At 34.6% G+C, this 14701-nt stretch overlaps 1 protein-coding gene across 1 annotated transcript in view; it reads left to right on the forward strand.

Moving 5' to 3' along the window:
* Window positions 1–13362, forward strand: part of LOC135208667 (carotenoid-cleaving dioxygenase, mitochondrial-like) — a 20189-nt gene extending 6827 nt beyond the window's left edge. Inside the window, exons 3-11 of the mRNA XM_064241096.1 lie at window positions 109–242; window positions 3012–3165; window positions 4444–4600; window positions 5782–5993; window positions 6393–6539; window positions 6703–6807; window positions 8493–8696; window positions 9691–9846; window positions 11761–13362. Coding sequence (XP_064097166.1) covers window positions 109–242; window positions 3012–3165; window positions 4444–4600; window positions 5782–5993; window positions 6393–6539; window positions 6703–6807; window positions 8493–8696; window positions 9691–9846; window positions 11761–11892 — 1401 coding nt within the window. The 3' untranslated portion in view covers window positions 11893–13362. The remainder of the gene's footprint in view (window positions 1–108; window positions 243–3011; window positions 3166–4443; window positions 4601–5781; window positions 5994–6392; window positions 6540–6702; window positions 6808–8492; window positions 8697–9690; window positions 9847–11760) is intronic.
* The last annotated feature ends 1339 nt before the right edge of the window (window positions 13363–14701 follow it).

Genomic DNA, 14701 nt, shown 5'->3' on the forward strand with positions numbered 1-14701 from the left:
CTGCAGGGTGGACGCACCTTCGTTCGGTTGATTTATGAAATGAAAACAATGTATTTATATACATTTGTCTCAGTGAGCAAAATACTAATAGCAGCTCTTAATTTCTAGGACGGTGAAGCAACTTACACTTCGCGGATTCTAGAAAGTGACGCCTACAAGAGAAACAGTGCTGCCAACCGGATCGTCGTCGACGAGTTCGGAACGCGGGCTTACCCGGACCCTTGTAAGACAATCTTGCAGAAGTAAGTCATAAGGTAGTCTTTTTATTAAATGTACATTTTCATTAAATTAGTCGCCACCACGAGAAGGAAATTATATTTGATCACAGGAAGATCTTGGAATTACTGAGATACAAAGTAAACGAAAATAAGTTGGTAACACTGATGTCACAGAAAAATCCGAAATTTATCAATTTATTGTACACTTTAGTGATGTTGTTTTTTCTGTTTGACGTTTGTATGTGGTCATTCCAATAAGATTTTATTTCGCTAAAGGGAAATAGTATGCCGGTGAATTTTGTTTTGCTTTTGCACTAAAAATCGTGAGAAATTTATACTTTAGATATAAATACAAATGAAGCCGATTATTTATTACAATTTTCTTGTAACTTACGCGTCTTCATCCATGTTATTTTTGTTTATCTATTTTTTCTGGTTATCAAGCAACTTAAATGCCTTCTTCCACGTTGCTTGACTTCATTTATCATATTTTCCACCACCCGCACAATCTTTCCTGATATCAGACCGAAGACACCTTCATTAACTTCAACATCATAACTTATCGCCTCCTTTCATTCATGGCACCTATAACTTTTTAAACCTGCCCAACTTCCCAACTTTCCTTACCGCTAGTTCCTTCATTTATTTCGAACTTAAGCGAAGTGAAGAAGCCGCGTTTCTTCAGTCAACTTTCGTCCTGACAAAAAAAAAAAAAAAAAAACACCGATGTTTGTTTGTTTGTTTGTCTGAATGGTGTTTTTACGTAGCATGGAACCAGTGGTTATTCAGCAACGGGACCAACGGCTTTACGTGACTTCCGAACCACGTCGAGAGTGAACGTCTATCACTAGAAATACACATATATCACACTTCAATGGAATACCCGAGAATCGAACTCGCGGCCACCGAGGTGGTACGCCAACACCATACCGATCACGCAAAACAATTTTCTCTGGCGGTTTGCCTTACGAAAATGTTTACGAGAATCTGAGGACTCTGATCGCCTCTCTCGAGTTAGTTCTGTTAAATGCCTCTCAGATGTACCTTCTATTACTTCAGAGTTATGACGCATTTATAGATTGAAAGATAGAATACAGGATTTATGCTGAAGGCTAAGCGCTGGGGACCTATGAGGTCCTTCAGCGCTGAAAGGAAGTTTGACAGTAGAAAGGGATTCAAAGGGACGCTGCAAATAACCTTCAGTCATGCCTACAGTGCACCGCATGAGGTGCACTGACGGCACTACCCCCCTTCAGGATAGCTCATTTTTATAATTCCATGATTGTGGGTCAGCTTCTCATAAATACAGATTAAATATTCCCAAGAGATTCTTGTCATATTATATGAAAATATATCCAAGTGTTATGATATTACATTTATAAAGGTCTGCTCGAGACAAGTTTTGCTTCTGAAACTAACTAAAAAAAATATGCCTTTATTCAAAACACGGTATATGTAGTAATCTTCATGACAAAATTTTCTGCCCCCGTCGAATTTTTCTAAAACCCCATAAAGGGTTTCTTCATCTTTAAAATAATCAGTACTAAATATTGTTTTGTATTCTAAAGAATATGTGATTTTCAGTCGTTCAAGTCTTCAATTCAACCCCTCTCTCTCTTTCGTTAAATAAATATGATTTTACATTCTAAACGTTTAATTTTCTATCATTATATTCTCTCTCTCTCTCTCTCTCTCTCTCTCCTTTCAAACATTGCGTCAGAGAGCATTTCTCCCTTCGAAAGCGATTCTTTCATCTCCATATTAATACCTTCATGATCCTTCTCTCTATGACAGAGACATTGAAACGAACAAAGCTGCACAAATCCGATTCGTCCCTCTTTGAAAACGTACCAATATAATCTTTAGATCTATTATTTATATATATGTATATGTATATATATATATATATATATATATATATATATATATATATATTCTTTGTTAATCTTAATTTTTAGTTTTGTTTGTCTATCTAGAGTGTTTTCTTAGTTCCATCTTCTTTTCTTTTTTTTATCTTAAAGCTTATAATTATATATATATATATATATATATATATATATATATATATATATATATATATATATATATTCTTTGTTAATGTTTATTTTTATTTTGTTTTGTTTTGTTTGTTTATCTTGAGTGTTTTCTTACTTCCATTTCCCTTTTTTTTTATGTAAAAGCTTTCTTACTTTCCTTTTTCTCTCTTTTAGAATTCATTTTCGACTTTGAAAATTTCATCCTTTATTATTCCTCGCGTGCACCAAAATCATCCTTCTTCTGTCTGTCTATAAGCTAACAATTCCTCTCCTGCGCCTTTTCCCCTTCTGAGTGGTGTGCCAATAAATCAATGATTTCGTTTCAGTTTTAAATGTTAATGAAAGCCTCCCCCTTATGTTTACTGTAAATACACACTTCATTTCTTGTTTACTTCAACTTCATATAATTATTTTTTTGCTGTTCTAATATACAGTTTATTTCTTGATCACTTTAAATTCATATTTCAATTTTTTGCTATAAGAATTGATTTTCTTTTCTGATCTACGAACAATTCATTTAAAAAATCTTTATTCATCTAATACATCTTAAAATAAATTGCTCTTCATTTTTTTGCTACTCTTAATATACAGTTTATTTCTTGCTTACTTCAAATTCATATTTTAATTTTTCGTTATAAAATTGATTTTTCTTGTCAGATCTACGAACAATTCCTTTAAAAAAATACCTTATCCATCTAATACATCTAAAATAAATTCCTCTTCATTTTCCCCTGGCTTCGTGAATTTGACGAATCAGGTTCATGAGTCGATTCTCGGGACCGTCGCTCGATAATATGACCGACAACTGCGCCGTCAACGTTTGTTTCTATGGCGATCAGCTGTTCGCCATGACGGAGACCAATAAGATACGAAGGGTAGATCCCGAAACGCTGAAGACGATTGGAGATAAGGTGGGTGAGAGACTGTGTGTTTGTCTGGGGTTCTAGAAGAGGAGGAGAGGAGGAGGAGGAGGAGGAGGGGTGGAGGGGGTAGAGGAGGAGGAGGGGAAGGAGGAGGAAGAGGAGGAGGTGGAGGGGAGAGGGGGTGGAGGAGGAGGAAAAGGAGGAGGAGGGAGAAAGGGAAAGGAAGACTCGCTTTAGTCTTCTTTGAACAGGGACGTTGTTGTCCTATGTTCGCGTGTCTCATTTATGAAAAATGTATAAAAAAAAAAATCTAGTAACGGTATAATTGTAAAGATAAGAAAAACTGTACACACACATACACGCACACACACACATATATATATATATATATATATATATAATATATATATATATATATATATATATATATATATATATGATGTATATATATATATATATGTGTAAACATATATGTGCGTATATATATATATATATATATATATATATATATATATATATATATATATATATATATATATACTATATATATATATGTAGTGTGTGTGTATGTTAGGTAAATTCCACAATGAAATTCCTAGTACATATAGTATATCATAAAACATATATGTACAGAGCTTATAGCTTTCGTCCAACATTTTAGTGATTAAGTCCATAGCAGATGAACGAAAGCTAACGGCTCTGTACATAATATTTTTTACTATACTATGTTTTATAACAGGAATTTCATTGTGGACTTTACCTACAAAATAGTAATACTTTTATATTTCATATATATATATATATATATATATATATATATATATATATATTAGACACAACTTTTCCTCGATTTCGCTACACATTTTAGATAAACTTGTCAAGACAAAGATTAAGTACAAGTGGTCAAGCGGTTATCAATAACCTCTATCTGACTTATCGGATGCCTTTTCGATCCTGTAATCAATATCTCTTTCGATTTCATTATTCATTTGGATCTCAGGCTTTGCAGTGACGAGCTTATCCAAAATAGTTGAAAAAAAAATCGAATGTTATGAGGTCATTGTGGGTATTACAAAGACACACACACACACACACACACACACATATATATATATATATATATATATATAATATAATATATATATATATATATATATATCTGGTAAAATCAAGTGACCATTATAAATATATATATATATATATATATTTATACACGTATATATATGTATATTATATATATATGTTATATACATACATATATATACATTATACAATATACATATATACATAAGTAGTATATAAAATGCATGTGCTTCTCTCCACCAGACGATACTATCGGACTACGTGGCCGTGAATATGGCAACAGCGCACCCCCATGTTGATCCGGATGGAACAGTGTACAACATGGGCAATTCTTACATGGGAGGAAAAGGGCCCACATACAATGTTATCAAGTTCCCACCTGAGAAAACACTGCCAGATGGTGAGTGGTGGTGCCTCGAGATTCAGTGCTCTCACTGACTGTTTACTTCTTACTTTATTTTTTTTCTTTCCTTTTACTCTTTTCCTGTGGTTTTTGTTTTGTTGTTTTCAGATGTTATTTTTTTTCGAGGCGTTTTGAGCTTCGTTATTATTATCATCATTTGGAGAAACAAATCCACAGTTATGTAAATGATAAGGGGAACCGAACAGATTCCCGAAAGCTATCCTTAAAGTTTTAAATTCAAATATATGTACATTTACACAACTGTGGATTTGTTTCGCCATTATTAAGATTATTATTATTATTATCGCAGGAAACACACTTATTTTATTTGTAATAAATAATGCAATAACTGCTTATTTACCTCCTACTTTTTATACTCTTGTGTGTTTTAGTTTTCAGAAGTTAATTAGTTTTCGAGACATTTGTGCAGTTTCATTACCATCGCCAAAGGAAAATATTCAATCTACTTTCGTAATAAATAACACAAGACCTGTTGTTGTTGTTTAAGATTAAGCTGGCTTTATGCCATCACGGGCTCTTGCTCAAGAGCAGCCCGTAGGTCATTTGAATATTTTGCAGGTGGAAAGGTGAATTTAAGGATATGAAGTGAGCCTTTATTTATGATTTCAATGGGATATGCAGTGCTGTCACTCAATGCTTATTCATCTCCTACTGTTTTGGTTTTTCTCTTGTGTTTTTATTTCATTGCTTTAAAATGCTAATTTATTTTCGAGATCTTTGTGAGTTATACTCTGATTTTTACGGGTAATTTCACTGGAAATACACCTTGCATTTTAATCACCAGTCTTAATTTTTAATACTGGAAATACTTTATATTTCCAGCGATGATGATACTAAAACACCTATCAAATTTCAATGATATTATCACTGGAAATAATTTATATTTCAAATACAATTACCAAATTCAATACAGAATTTTATACTGGGTGACAGATTTTGTCTCGTTATTCTGCAAAATCAATTTAGATCGTTCCAAGTTACGATGTGTTCGTGTACTTCATAATCCACGAGCAAATGGCTTTCCCTTCAGAGTATAGTTATCGAAATAGTCATCAGTTAATTTTTTATATACAATAAGTAAAAAAAAAAAAACAACCCACAGTCAGAGCATAGATCTCCAAACGATCTTAAAAGCTTCCTCGCTCTCCACCCAACAGGGAAGAAGCTGAGTTCGATGGACCAGGCCTCTGTCGTAGCTTCTATTCCCTGTCGATGGAAAACGAAGCCCTCCTACTACCACTCGTATTCCCTGACCGACAATTACTTTATATTGGCTGAGCAACCCCTGGGAATATCCCTGCCCAAAATTGTGACGAATTACTTCACTGGGAAGGCCTTCATGAAGGCGATGAGATGGATGAAGGAAACGGTAAGATAATAATTAGATAATACTTATATATACATAAGTATGTGTATATATATATATATCTATCTATCTATCTGTATATATATATATATATATATATATATATATATATATATATATTCATTCGTGCGTTTGATATAATAAATTTTACACTCGTATTTTACTTGTCTTTAACCACACACAACACTCGAAGCCCCGAATTTCTTTATTTTGAATAAAATAGTTATATTTTTGCCTTCTAAAACCAAACAAAAACAAAATCAATAAAATGAAATAAAATAATTAAAGATAATAAGGTTAAGATGAAGTTGTGAACATTTTGATCATAACGTTTACATTAATAATTAAACTTCTACGCAGACGATTTCTAATTCAATCTCCTTCACTTAAAAAAAAAAAAAGACAAGATTTAGGATAGTGAGACGCAGTGACGGACAAGTCGTGAAGACAGTGTACGATGCTCCCACGTTCTTCACGTTCCACTCGATCAATGCTTACGAGGAGAACGGCCAGATAGTGATAGATTTATGCTGTTTTGACGACGGAGCGGTAAGACTCTGCTATTTACTATTTCCCATTCAACTGGACTGCAGCGTTGGTATATTTTATGGGAACAATGATAAAAATACCGTAGAAATGATCCTCATAGACTTCAGCGTTTTAATCTTAACGAAAGTACAGTGATTGTGTTACTATTGCTTTCGTCTATCAGGTCGTGAACCAGATCTGGCTGGAGAATATCCTCAACCCTTCCGAGACTTTCAATAAGGCGATGAAAGCTGTGCCTCGTCGCTTCGTCTTGCCGCTCGACGTAGATGTAAGTATGATATGCGATGACGCATATGTGAGTATCATGTGTGATGACGTAGACGTAAATAAGATATGTTGACGTAGATGTAAGTATGATATGCGATGACGTAGATGCAAGTATGGTATGTGATACCTTAGATGTAAGTATATGCTGACGTAGATGCATTATATGTGGTGATGTAGATACAAGTATATATATGTGACGCAAGTATGATATGCGATGACACAGTAGCAAGTATGATGTGTGATAACGTAGATGTGGGTATGATATGTTGACGTAGATGCATTACGTATATGTGATGACGTAGATGCAAGTATGATATTTGATGACGTAGATATACGTATGACATGCGACGACGTTGATGTAAGTATGACGTGGAATGACGTAGATGTAAGTATGACGTGTGATTCAAAGTGACATGAGGCAATTTGCGTAATAATCCAATTGTCTACCAAAAGACCAAAGCTATAAATCATTTCAGTATTGCACGAGGAACTCTTATTCGAAGCTAATTACGTTACCAATACTCTCATGCATGATTGGCACCAGATAATCAAATAATAAATCAATCAAAACGATTCCATGCTAAATTCACACGGCATATGGTTAGGACAAAATAGGTCGGTCATGAAACAGCTAGCATTCCTCTAATAATAAGCACTGTCGGCTGTTATCATATGGATAACAAAGCGTGATCCGACCTCCAGCTTACTCGGGGCGCTTGCCAAACTCTACGGTCAAATAGCACATTGTTTCACCAACGCAAATTGAAATAAATGCTCGATATTTTATTAGAAATAATTGTTCTGTATGTTTAACATGCACATTATTCTATTTTTACATTTTCATTCTAATATATAAAACATAAATACACTAACCTAAAATTCCTGTATCTCTAATTCAACACCAAACACCTTTTTCAAACCTTTTTAGGCTTTTCCATAAGGCTTTCCTGTCCCCCCAGCAAAAAGAACAACAGCAACAAGAACAACAACAACAACACCAACTACAACAAGAACAAAGTAGTTTGTTGGCTTACTCCGCGAGTAAGCGAAAATTTGGTTGAAGTGATTCCCAAAGCCAGGTATTGAATATAGCCTTACCACGATAATCACACCACCGATATGTATTCATAGTTATATGGGGAATATATATATATATATATATATATATATATATATATGTATATATATACATACATATATATATATATATATATATATATATATATATATATATATATATGAATAACTTGATTACGAAGAATAGAAAACGTGATGCTATGTATAACTAAAGGTTTTTGCCACGAAGGAAAAAATGAAAAGCGAGATAGCCAAGCACTTTCGGTCTAGTGCGACCCTTTACTCTGCTTGGCTATCTCGCTTTTAATTTGTTCCTTCGTGGCAAAAACATTATTTAGTATATATATATATATATATATATATATATATATATATGCATACGTACACACACCCATATATGTATACACATACATATATGTATATATTTATACACACATTATACATATACATATAATATATATGCATAAATATATACATATACGTAAGCACCGACCTTACCAACAACTGAGCCAGAGACAATACCCTTCAAATATCCCATCTACATCTGTCATTCCAATAATAACTAATAAAAGAAAGACATAATCGCTTCCACTTCATCAATCTCTTCAGGACGCTCCACTGGGCAGGAACTTGGTCAGACTTCCGGGGTCTAAGTGCAAAGCAACGAAAATTAAGGATGGGGCCATTTTCTGTGAACCGGAGGACCTCGCAACTTGCAAGCTGGAGATGCCCAGAATCAACTACAGATTGAATGGCAAGAAGTATCGGTACGCTTATGGTTTCAGCCCCTGCAATGGCCTCAATTGTGGAATAGTAAGTGAAAGACTTCCCATTTATGTGTCTCTATATATGTTTATTCAGTTCTCACTTTTTCATCTGTATATATCACCCTATCTGAAATACTGCTGGTACATCAACCAGTCTATTAACTTATCTTGACGAACAATAAAGCAAACAATGCATTATTGAAAATTCCGCTGGACATCCTCTCTGCGAAACAAGGGCTTCCTAAAACAATTCTTTTAAAAACGAAAATTATGCCTATTTCCCTGAAAGTATTCGAAATGAGGTACCCCTCTGAAAGCTAGCAAGTTCACCACAATACTGGATCAAATTTCTCGCTGTAAATCAGCTTATTGCTCATGGAAGAGCAACCTTCTTATCGATAAGTAACTATGAAACTGTGAGAATTAAAAAAAAAAATAGCTCTTAACTACTCATTTCCAACCGAGTTAAGGAAAATTTAAAGGAGTTTTACTCTTTACTCAGAGTATGATCATACATGCATACTCTTGTTAGAGTTCTCCAGGGTTGATAAACAGTATGTGATCATAAATGTATACTTTTATTACAGCTCGTCATAATTGACACATGTGATTACAAAATGTATACTTGGTTACGGCTCTCCAAAGTTGACAAAGATTATGTAATTACACACGTATACCCTTGTTACAGCTCACCATACAAGATATGTGATCACACATGCATACCTTTATAACAGCTCTCCAAAGTTGACACAGGTCATGTGATCTAACACATACTAAGTACCTTTGTTACAACTATTCAAAGTTGACACAGCATATGTGATCACACAAGTATGCCTTTGCAACAGCTCTTCAATGTATACCTTTGTAACACCTCTCCAAAGTTGAAAAAAAGTGTAAATGATCTCGCTTGAGTATCTTTGTACCTTTGTTGCAGCTTTACAGAGTTGGCACAGGGAATGTGATCTTACATTTATACCTTTGTAACAGCTCTCCAAAGTTGACATAGAGTATGTAATCACACACACATACCTTTGTTACAGCTCACCAAAATTGACACAACCACAAAGGAGTCAACACATTGGGAGCTGCCAGGTTTCCAAGTGTCTGAGCCCATTTTCGTCGAGCGACCAGGGGCAACTGAAGAAGACGACGGCGTTCTTCTGGCTTCCCTTGTTAATGAGAAAGAGGAAAGAGAGGTAAGTTTCCTTTTCCTATTTTAACGGACGCCTTTTGAAGGTGTTCTGGCGTCTATAAAGTCTATGATAAAGTTTCTCAAGGACTTTCAAGACTTTTCACGCCTCTTATTGGCGGTAGCTTTTGAAGGAACTGAAATTCGTCGGAGTCAAAAATCAAAAGAAACTGTATTCCTAAGTATTAGAAGTTCTGGTAATTTAAACTCAAGCACCTGTAATAATATCCAAAATGAAGTAGCAAAGACAGGCCTCACATAAAACTAGAAAGACAAATGTGCGATCAGTGTAGGTTGCACGTATACTGAAAACAGCTGAACGATTATTTTATAGATATATTACACAAAAATTCCTGGAAAACTTGAGGTGTATCATAATTCATAATGTATCTCCTAAGTTTTACTTCTACCATGATCAAAGCTCATTATACACACACACGTATATATATTATATGCATATATATATATATATATATATATATATATATCAAGGTTATAGATGAGCTGACCTACATTAGTGGAACTACGACTGACGAATTTAATCATTTATCTTCGAGCAGAGCAGGAATGGATGAAATTCTTTGCAGTATTTAAAATCTTTATAAACATTATTTTCCATTCATGAAAACGAGCACTCAGGTTAGAGAACTCTGAAAACGCTTTTGCTCTTCTTTTAGAACCGAGCTGTCAATTAAACGTCAGCACTTGAGCTAGAAATCCATTTCTGAAATGTCATTCCGGAATGCCATCTCGAGAATGAATCTACTCGAAAAGTAATACGATTTAAAAAGTTCAACTTTCTTCATTGATTCTGAGGCTACTATTTGATATCTTTCAATAGACGTTGCTCTCCTTATTAGAGCAGGGCTCCTTGTGAAAATAATCACCCCTAAAACTGACCTTTCCGTTCCTTTTTCTAAGTACATCTGCGGTACCCAGACGTATACTCAGCTAAGGTTGGCCCTTTGTTCTGTGTAACACTGACGTGACCCCTTAACATGATTTAGTTTTTGCATTTTTAATTCTGAGCCTTCTTCGTAATTTTCTTTACTACAGCCAAGTTTCAATTATCTTTCTAAGCGGCAAACGCTTACATGTCTATACTCGTTTTTTTTTTCCATCTGTCCACCAGCCTGTGGTGTTTGCGTATGGTAACATTGCGTCCAGGGCATTAGATAGTTACATTCAGCTTACATTCAACAATAATAACAATATCCTATTTCGAATATTAACGGTGTAATTCGCATACACTAAATTATTAAAACACTTTTCAGTTGCAAATGTACACCAAGATATCCTTTTATTTACCTAAAACTTACACATAGCGTAACTATCTAAAGCCCGTGACGCAGTGTTACCATGCGCGACCACCACAGGCGGATGGACAGATGGAAAAAAACAGAGTATAGTTAAGCTCTTGTAGTTATAACATCAGTTTACTTACCTAATGAAGCTTTCATTATGCTTTCATTATCATTCCAAGCGACATCGGCTTATCTATCTAATTATGCTTTCATTATACCTCTGATCAGCTTAAGCTTACCTATCTGTATTATCTGATCATGTTAAGCTTATCCATCTCATCAAGCTTTCATTATGCTTCCTATCAACATAAGCCTACCTATCTAACTAAGCTTACATTATCCTTCTAATCAGCATCAAATTACCTTTCTAAGAAAGCTTTCGTTACTCTTCTAACAAACCAAGCTTAATTACCTATCTGATTAAGCTTTCATTATTCTTCCAACCAGCATAAACTTACCTACCTAATGAGACTTTCATTATATTTCCAAAGAAAATAAACTAAGGTACCACCTAATTAAGCTTTCATCATTCCTCTAAGTAGAATTTATGTATATCAACTTTTTAAGCCTTTCTCTCTTCTCAAGGATCAATACGCTTACAATTTACTCCCGATCAGGTCAGAATGGTCGTCCTGAACGCAAAGACAATGGAGCAGCTTGCCTTGGTTACTTTCAAGACGGCTGGAGTCGTTACCAGAGAATTCCACGGACTCTTCGCAAGATCGTGTGATAAGGTGCACGGGTATTAACAGAGGGGCTGCAAATGTCCTCGGTTTTAGAATAATTAAGCTATAAAACAGGCAAAGGACTCCGTGATTTATACGAAGTATTTGAACGATGGACAGGTATTGAATGAAGGGCTACAGATGTTATTGGTCTCAGAATAATCATACTATAAAACAGGCAAAAGCCTCCATGATATATTCAGATTAAGAAGTATTTGGACGTTTGCACAGGTATTGAAAGAATGGCTGCAGGTGTTTTTGAGAATAATTACAAAGCAAGTAAAAAAGGCCCCATGATATGTGGATGTTGCACAGGTATTGAAAGAATGGCTGCAAATTTTTTTGAGAATAATTATAATATAAAACAAGTAAAAATGCTTCATGATATGTGGACGTTGCACACATATTGAAAGAAAGCCTACCGATTTAAAAAAAAATAATTATACTATAAAACAGGTAAAGAGGCTCCATGATATATTCAGACTTTGATATGGACATTGCACAAGTATTAAACGAAAGGCTGCAGGCGTTCTCGTTTTAAAATAATTATATTACAAAACAGGTAAAAAGGCTCCATGATATATTCAGATTACGAACTGTGGACGTTGAACAGGTATTGAAAGAAAGGCTGTATAAATGATCTCGGCTTTAGCGCAATAAAACAGGTAGAAGGTTCCATGATATATTCAGATTATGAAACGGCATGTGGGCGTTGCAATTAGTATTTCAAGTTTGGTCAAATATGAAAGTTTAACCTATAAATTATGTTATAAGTGGCGGTGATAGGGAAGTTTCCAAGTCGAAAACTCTTTTATCACTCAGCTTAAAATGGCTCCGTCATTATGTGGGTCAGTTTACTTACCTACCCTAATTTTTCAGCCTTCAAATCAATAAGGTTATGGGAGTTACGGTTCAAGGTGCAGTTATCTAGAAATGTCAGCTGATCTCACTTCCAGATTTATTTATTTATTTTGTTTGTTTGTTTGTTAGTGTACACTTCAGCGGCGAAAGGGTTTTTAAACTATTAAAACGAGTACATGAAGATTACTGCAATAGGTACATGAATACAGGGTGTCCATAAAGTCCCAGTACCATTACAATTATTTATTGCTTGTAATGGTACTGGGACTTTATGGACACCCTGTACAATGCCTTCAGAAGACTACTTCAATAATGAGGCATACGTGACTTAAGCACCTTCTCTTGTTTTTAACTTATACAGTCTGAACACTAACATATGGACTAGTAATGCTTTAAATTCGCTATCGATTTCCTCATTGTACCTTCAAAGTTAAATAAATACCTGGACCAATCTAGGCCGTGCCAAAGGAGCCACAGATAAGACAAAATAATTGTAAATCGGTTAATTGCAAATCTTTAATTGTAAATTGCAATTTACCAGAGGTAAGCAAAGGTAACAAATGAAATTGATACGCATGGAACTTCTTATTTAATAAGTGATAGTGATACTGTGTTAGGTAAAAAAAAAAGGGGGGGGGGTTGGGGCATCAGAAAATGTACGAGTGGTTAAGAAAAATAAAATAAAAAAAACAACTTAAATGGCCTATCTTTTAAAGTCCTTGGCATGTAAAACTTGATGGAAAGCTATCAACATCTGCTGTTTCGTTAATTGATCCAAAATAGACAAACAAATATATTTTTGGAGTTTCATAAACACTTTATTCACCAAAATATGATCGAGAAAAGGTGAACGGAATAAGCTTCCAGTACAAAGTGATACGTAGGAGGCTTTCTTGCGCATGCGTAAGACACATCAAACGAACTTCTCCTCGCTACAAGTTCTGCCATCAAGCAACTTCCATCGCAATTAAGGTTCCCGCGCGCGGGCAACGTCAATAACGACATTTGAGCAATATCGCGCCTGTATCTCAACTGGCAAAATTGAGGGATACGCAGTCAGCCCTATCAATTTTCTTCTTCTACTTATTATTATTCAAAGGTAAATCCCCCATTCATGTGGAACAAGCTACAGTACTTTGATTATTATTCATAAAGATACACTCCTATTCATGTGGAACAACCCTAGTGATTATTATTATCATTATTATTATTACTATTATTATTATTATTATTATTATTATTATTATTATTATTCAGATGAACACTATTCATATGGAACAAGACCATAGAGGCCACTGACTTGCAATTCAGCCTTCCAAAGAATAAGGTGTTCATTTGAAAGAGGTAACATGATAACTGTGAATACAGAAAGAAGAGATCAGTTATCAGAAAAGGACAAAAGAAAGATAAACTGATAAATTTATAATAGATGGAAATATAAATAAATTAGTAAAATACAAGGGCAAATGGTTTTAGGGGAGCAAGACATTGTTGCATCTTCGCATGAATTTCAAGGTTTAGCGAAAGTTACAAAACAGCACTTTTTTTTATATATGCCTGTTAATTATCTCTTTGAAATTTTTCCCAGTAGTTAATAAAAAAAAATTCCAATAACCTGAACCGTTTAATCCCAGTTGCAAAAGTGATTTATTTATTTTCATTTACTTTGTAATTTTTGTTTTTGTTGTTTTGTAAGAAGGAAATGAAAATATCTAAATACCCTTAACCCATTACATGACGAAGTAGAAAAAATAAATAAATAAAATGTTAAGGATTTGTATCATCCAAGGAGGTTACATTTCCCCAGGTTAATTCCCACCCCACACCCCCCAACCCACACACACCCCCATGGCAGGTAAGTCGTTGATAATAACATCCCTATTAGCGACCTGAAGGAAGACGCCAATATGGCGTCGGTATTGGAAGCAAGTACACCAAAGGTGCTTCAGGCATTATTTTTCTAACGCTTTTT

Source organism: Macrobrachium nipponense, chromosome 35 (genome assembly GCF_015104395.2).
Source record: "Macrobrachium nipponense isolate FS-2020 chromosome 35, ASM1510439v2, whole genome shotgun sequence".
In the NCBI taxonomy this organism is placed as follows: domain Eukaryota; kingdom Metazoa; phylum Arthropoda; class Malacostraca; order Decapoda; family Palaemonidae; genus Macrobrachium; species Macrobrachium nipponense.